Source organism: Physcomitrium patens, chromosome 18 (genome assembly GCF_059467195.1).
Source record: "Physcomitrium patens ecotype Gransden chromosome 18, ASM5946719v1, whole genome shotgun sequence".
NCBI classification, from domain to species: Eukaryota; Viridiplantae; Streptophyta; class Bryopsida; order Funariales; family Funariaceae; genus Physcomitrium; species Physcomitrium patens.
This window is the reverse complement of record NC_143427.1, coordinates 12,881,514-12,888,470: the sequence shown is the minus strand read 5'-3', so window position 1 is coordinate 12,888,470 and position 6,957 is coordinate 12,881,514. Positions and strand designations below refer to the sequence as shown.

Sequence of the window (6,957 nt, the reverse complement as noted above, 5' to 3'; positions counted from 1 at the left end):
TTATCCAACTTTCTTAGCCTACAATTATTTTCTAAGAAAGTTAGAATTTTATACAAAAATTCTTACAAAGAGTCACTTTTTTACAACATGAATTTCCACCCATAATTTTTTTTAATACTAATATCACTTAAAAATTGTACTTTTTGGCACTGTAAGTGAAATTTTTGTTTTTAAACTACAAGGGAGTCAATTTGAAGATTTATACATGGCAATATAACTTTGTTATTTCTAGATTGCACAATGTATTTTATACTCAATATGATAGTACATGACATCCTCACCTTACAACTTTCTATTCAATCATTATGTGCAAATACATAACAAAATATTATAAATCCTAACATAAACAAAAAGATGACACACTATTTAATATTTCAAATTAGTCCTCACAAAATTACCATGGACATTGTTTTTAAACTACATGATTCAATATAATATAAAGTATGTTGGAGAAAATTTGATCATTCTACTTATATGGTATATTAGTGGAAAAATAAATAAATAAATATCCAAAATTTACAAATTTTATTTGATTTCAATAATTATTCATAAAATAAAGTTTCTTATGGAGAATACTCTTTTACATATCTTTTTTACTTTTTAATTTTCAGCATATTATAGTACACATGCATAGTATTGCATTTAAACTTGCCATCAAAAATGATGGTGTGCAACAACTCTAAGAAGGCTTGAAAGCCACAATGTTTACAAATAGTTACAAAATCAAAGAACAATATATACTCTATTATTTATGTTTTTCTTGTTAGGAATAAAACTTGATGACCATAGATTTATAAACTTATTTTTAAGTTCCAACATACTACAGACATGAGGTATTTATACTTGTGTGTAAATATGTGTATATACATCTACACACATTTTGTCCAACCACTCCATCAAATGGATGCACCTAAGCTATTCTAACTGTTCTTATTCCTGATTGCCACAATTTATAGAAGAATACCTCTCTTGTTTCTAAATCAACAGTGTATAGAATTATATCCTGAGATTTTTTGATAATTTTATTACAGCAAATAATAAATGATATAAAATAGTCCAGTCTGTATTCCATGGCCAGTAATTTTGATGCCACATTTACATCAAAGTAGCATGAAATACAGGTTCAAAGTAAACACGTTGTTATTTTTTTGATTTCTCGAAAAATTTCAGAAAATTAAATTTAGGATATTATATGTTTTTACCTATGATCCAAAAACAAAAGAATCGCCTCTTGAGCAAGGTTGAACGCAGGCAACCCCAGTAATTGATGCAAGAGTGAAATCTACATTTTCGTCCATCCAATATATAGATGCACACACTAGTTCATGACATATACATCATTCATTACGCACATAATTCCATCCACAGTGACGTGGCCATTCCGCCACAACTCTAACACAGAGCTCGTTTAGGGGCCAGCGACACAGGAGAATGTCCAGATTGAACCAACTGTCCATTCTTCCTCGTATAGATGGAGAATGTGGTCGGAAGGATGAATAATACGTTGTTTCTCGTTGTCAAGCTGCCACATTGTTAGGGAATGAGTAACAAGTTTTCTTACTAAATTCCAAGCTTGCACAGACAACCAATAATATCACCTGGCAAGATTAAACTGTAAACCTAGTTGGGAATGGTTTTGATGGAAATTGTGAACACTTATTATTTGGACGATGAGCCAAGATTAGTACTGTTCATCAAGTTTTACTTACATGTTTTGCTTGACCACCAAAACCTTTGTGTTTTTAGTTTAAATATAATATAACATAGAGAGGGGAGGAATGAAATCATATTAACAGATTTTCAGTAATATTATGCAAGTTTCGCTTCATGAATGTGCCACTAATTTCATGAACAGTCAGGTTTAATGGACAGACGTATCGATTACACTAGATTTTGTATTTAAAGTATGTCCATTGTTTGTTGATACGCGTGTGTTCGCATTGAAGATTCAATTTGTGTACCATCACAGTTTGCAGCTTTCAACAACTTTGATTTTTAAATATGTACTAATAAAAGCACGAGGACAAAAGAAATATATAATGAGAATATCCATCTGCTGTGACTCATCTTTCCTTCCTTAGTTCTTATTTTCCCTGTCCTTTTACTTAGTTAAGTTATTTTGGTGTATATACACACAGGTCAATGGACATTGTCGCGTACGTCTGTCTTACGCATACAAATTGTTGCATGAAATATTGAAAATGTGCCAGCTGGGCGAAATTGTGGTTCGCCAACTCAATCCTAATTCCAGAGCCCTAGTTGACACCGCAATGAAATGCCAGATCATACTCCTCGTAACGCACAAACAAAGCATATTCTCGCCAAAAACTAGATATAAAAATAGTTCCTTAGAGACTGGGCCACGTTTAGAGAATAAGCGCTTGAGTTATAGAAAAGTCTTTAAGTTCCTTAATATTGAGAATAGAGTACAAAGCTATTAAAAGTCAAATTTGGAGTGCATCAAATTAAATAGATTATTTGGAATATTTTTCATTTAGTAAATGGTAACTTGCTATATAAGAAGTGGGAAGTCCGTTCTTCAAATCATTCCAAAGCGTTTGATTAAGTTGGCCTAAGACTGATTGTCACTATTAACAAATCTATCTCGGGACATAATTTATTCTGTATGTATGCATGTATATAAAATACAGCAACTGTTGGATTTGATGACTTTGTGGAACCATAAAAACTTCAAGTTTTTATTTTTATTCTTATGACTTGTACAAAACCAGATTACTCTGAAAAGATAAATGACAACCTCGTTTAATCCACCACAATATTTGATGCTTTTTATAATTAAAAAAAAAAAGAACTTTTCGTGGATTTCTCCATTTCATGTCATCTCTATATTTATATACTTTGAAATAGTAATTTCAACACACATTTTATATGCATCATTGAGTAGACTATGCTTCTTGTTTTGAGTACTTTTTGCAAAGAGGGCACCTTAGCCTGGAAACTTCTCCATCCACAATGAGGTCTAGGTAACCTTCCATTCAAACTGTGTGTCTTTTGAGGAGACACAAATCTCACCATTTTCCCCTTCTTTGAAGCAACCAAGGTGGCTTTTCATTCAAATTTCTGGAGTCTAAGAAGAGAGAGAGGGACCATGTCCACACCAACACCATCACTTTCATTCTTTTGAATTGTTGTGTGTGGACCACATCTCTATTTCGTTTTGCCAACATAACAAAAGTATTGAGTAATGTATAAGGAGGCTTGGTCAAAGGTGTTTCTCAACTTTTTACCAATGTGTGTAGTAAAGATGTGGTATTTTAGACTTAGTTTTAGTTATAGTTTTGTCATTTAAAATATTATCAGAAATATATAATTACAATTATGAAAGTAGTGTGATGATGAATAGTGATACATGGATGGTAGTAAAATAGCTATAGTTAAAAAAACATAATAGAATTATCAATGTTTAATTTAAATTCAATTATATATATATATATATATATATATGTGTGTGTGTGTGTGTGTTCTGAACCTAGAAAAGACATGATATTACTTACAATACACAAACACATCATTTTGCACACACATGCACAAAAAATCAGTGTTTTTAATTTTTTAAAATTTACATTATATTATTTTAGAATGTTGAAGAAATAAAAACTACAAAATCCCATTGAAAAAAGTGGAATGAGGGCACAAGCTTAGTTGGTGACATGACGTTTTATCAAGGATTTGGGAGGGGGATATATCAAAGCCATATCAGAACTCGCCCCCACGCGGCCAGGAGCGCTGCCCCAACTTCTGCTAGAAATCCTCGACAGTTTTTTTTACTTACTTATTTTTCCTCACTGTTATTTCGCCAGGGCACAGGAATTCATCTCCAGCTTTTATTTAGCCGCGCGTTGTGTGAAAATCATTCTACTCTGGGCTTAGGCAGATGTGGGAATAATTTGACTGGGGTAGGCGAGAGAATCGTTGCAATCGTTTCTGTTGGATCTGCATTGCAGTGGCGATCGTCTCGTTCGTGGCGCTCTCATTCTTCGTTTCGGAGGTAGGTTGTGTCTGTCGTTGTCGTCATTTCGTCTCGGCTGAACACGCTGTGCTCTTATTTTCGACGAAATTGAGTCAGGGATAGCACCTTATTTGCTCTGGGGTTTTTTAGCTTGGATTTTCATTACCTTCGCCGAAGTAGTTGTAGTTGGTGACGATAGTGGTGGTGATGACGTTGAGTTTGTTGACGTAGCCATTGAAGATTAGTGTAAGTGTTTGTGTTGTAGCAGAGTGCGACGATCAAGTAATCTGGACGGAATCATATCACCACCGACGCCGCTTCTATGGAGGCGGAGGTCGAGCGGGTGGGGGAGTTCAAAGCCACGCGGAATTACGTCAAGCCAGGAACTACTGGAAGGCCCAATCTTAGGTTGCAACCTCTGAGCGTCTTCACAACGTCAAAGCCTACTAGACTCCTCACAAAAATTCATGGCAAGTGGTACGATTTGACTGAATTCGAGAGACTTCATCCGGGAGGACCCGTGACGCTTGGTCTGGCGCGAGGTCGTGATGCCACCATCATGTTTGAGAGTCACCATCCCTTCACTGACCGGAAAATATTAGACGCGATTTTGATGAAGTATGAAATTAGCTCTTCGAATAGTAGGAATCTGGAGACTCTTGAGCAGCGGTATGGCGTAGCGGAGCACTCGTTTCAATGGCCGAGCGCTTTCGGTGAGGCCCTGAAATTTGATGTGAAGCAATACTTTGAATCGGAGGCGAAGAGGCGGAATATCTCCCTCCGAGAAGCAACCAAGGCCACCCCAGCGCGGTGGATTGAGATCTCGATCCTTGGAGCCCTTTATTTAAGTACATTCCCCGGATTCTTCACAGGCGATTGGAGATTTTTACTTCTTTTCCCCCTCATGGCGTGGCTCATTGGAGTGAACACCTTTCACGACGCGACCCACTTCGCTCTGTCGGCCAACTGGAGGTGGAATGCCTTAGTTCCTTACGCTTACCCTTTCTTTTCTTCCCCCTTTGCTTGGTACCACCAGCACAATATAGGTCATCACAGCTACCCGAACCTCTCTGATCGGGATCCCGATGTGTTGCATTACTATTGGATGAAGCGCGAGCACAGGGAGGTGAAATGGTTTCCCCGTCACAGGAATCAGAGCACTTGGTGGTACATGCTCTTGTGGTGGGGTGTGGCGGTCGAAGTTGGCATGGCGATCATGGAGGATGCGTGGATGCTGCAGAGCAATCTTTACAACGAGGTTGTGCCCATGATGGCCATTAGCGGGCTACGCAGGATTGCGCACATCCTCGGAAGAGTATTGACGATCGGCGTCATTCACGCCTGGCCTTTCTTCACAATGACGTGGGGGAAGGCTTTCGCGTTCTCCCTCATCCCGTATCTGTTTTTCTCGATAGTCTTCATGATGAACACTCAGATCAACCATCTCCTTCCTCACATCATCCACGTCTCGGACGTCGATTGGTACAAGCACCAGGTCATCACTGCCCAGGATTTCGGCGTCGGTAGCAAGTTCTGCCATCTCTTCAGCGGGGGCTTGAATTACCAAGTGGTCCATCACCTGTTCCCGACGGTGAACCACTGTCATCTCCCGAAACTGCAACCCATTGTCGCTCGGCTCTGCGAGAAATACGACGTCCCTTACGTGACTGCAAGAGGCTACATTCATGCCATCCAACTCCATCACCTGCACACGTCAAACATGTCCACAAAGGTAGAGCATGTCGAATAGGCGCACAATTTGCCAGGAAATTGTGTAATTCTTTTCCCACGGATCCAATTCGATCCATACAGACCTAGAACCCTTTTGGGTATCGTGACTGTTGCTTCCAACCATCATTCTCATCGCCAATCCTGTTCATTCAGACGTTTTCTGTGTGGAAGCGTCCGAAGGCACTGATATCTGCTTGTTGGGGAGGCTCAGTCTGATCGGCTTTTTCTGCTCATGGCAGTGGGAGAGAAGACAAATACAAAGTGATTTCGACAGACAAGTGAGGACAGTGCTTGGTATATTCGGCAGGTGATGCGTCGTTGAACGTTTCCAGACTGGATAAACTTGAAAAGATAACGTCTCTGCTTAATAGGATCACTCGCAGCGAGCACCGAGCCTTGATGTGCTGAGTAGTTATATTGAGGCGTAAGATACTAATACAGTCTGTGCAACTGGCGCTATAAAAAGCAAACATCCTTCCCTGGATCTGATCTATATTCTATTCCTCTGCCAATCTATAATTGCGACAGTTCCGAAGGCATTAGATATGACCGGTAACTTCGAACCGGAGCTCACAGTTATGCTCAGGTTTACGCATTGACAACTCACCTTATGGATAGGAATAAAGTAGTTTACTGAAGGTTTTAACACTCAACTCAAGTGAGCGTTTAGATTTAAAGATGGTCAGAAGGCACTGCTAGTGCAAAGGATTCATATAGATACACATATACGTCACCAAGTGAGTGCATAGCTCATATAAAAATTGTTCTTATGGTCAATATATCCTTAACTGAATTGGGAGATTTGTTAATTCATTATACAGATATGATGATTGCCTCGCATGTCCACAGATCAATTTACGTAAATTAAAATTAACAAGTTAATTATCAAATCCAAACCTCACAAACTTTCCTTCTCCATGCAAAACTGATCAACATTGCAATTTTCTCACCATAGAACAGGTAACGCGAAACAAGATCGTGTGTAGTCATCTCATAAACTGAAACATCATCGGCAATAGAGTCCTTTGGAACTTTACAAAGAATGAAACATAGCCAGAAAAGTACCAGTTTGGACATAACAAAACAAATGTTCTATTGGCTTCCATGAATAATTACACGGATGGTTTGCAAAGAAGACTACTGTACAACCCCTCTAAATGGAGTGAAAAGCCCTTCTAAGGAAACTCTTGTGGGTACGCTGCTAAGGTTCATACTGCCCATCATCGACAATCCTCCGCCATGTCATCAAAATGGGA

At 38.6% G+C, this 6,957-nt stretch overlaps 1 protein-coding gene across 2 annotated transcripts; it reads left to right on the top strand.

The window, feature by feature from the left end:
* The first annotated feature begins 3,855 nt into the window (after positions 1–3,855).
* Positions 3,856–6,520, top strand: LOC112295116 (acyl-lipid (8-3)-desaturase). Of its 2 annotated transcripts, XM_024546308.3 has the most exons (3): positions 3,860–4,009; positions 4,239–5,702; positions 5,941–6,520. In XM_024546308.3, the coding sequence occupies exons 2-3, from the start codon at positions 4,293–4,295 to the stop codon at positions 6,010–6,012; spliced, it is 1,482 nt and encodes a 493-aa protein (XP_024402076.1). In that variant the 5' UTR covers positions 3,860–4,009; positions 4,239–4,292; the 3' UTR covers positions 6,013–6,520. The 2 variants fall into 2 exon arrangements, with proteins under 2 accessions (XP_090100466.1, XP_024402076.1); XM_090244340.1 differs by having other exon boundaries at positions 3,856–5,702.
* The last annotated feature ends 437 nt before the right edge of the window (positions 6,521–6,957 follow it).

What these genes read in the sequence shown, in the direction of transcription:
- LOC112295116 (XM_090244340.1), top strand. Translation starts at nt 4,293, where the DNA reads ATGGAGGCGGAGGTCGAGCGGGTGGGGGAGTTCAAAGCCACGCGGAAT. An exon ending in CGTCAAACATGTCCACAAAG is followed by an intron (nt 5,703 to 5,940) that starts GTAGAGCATGTC and finishes TGCTCATGGCAG; the next exon opens with TGGGAGAGAAGACAAATACA.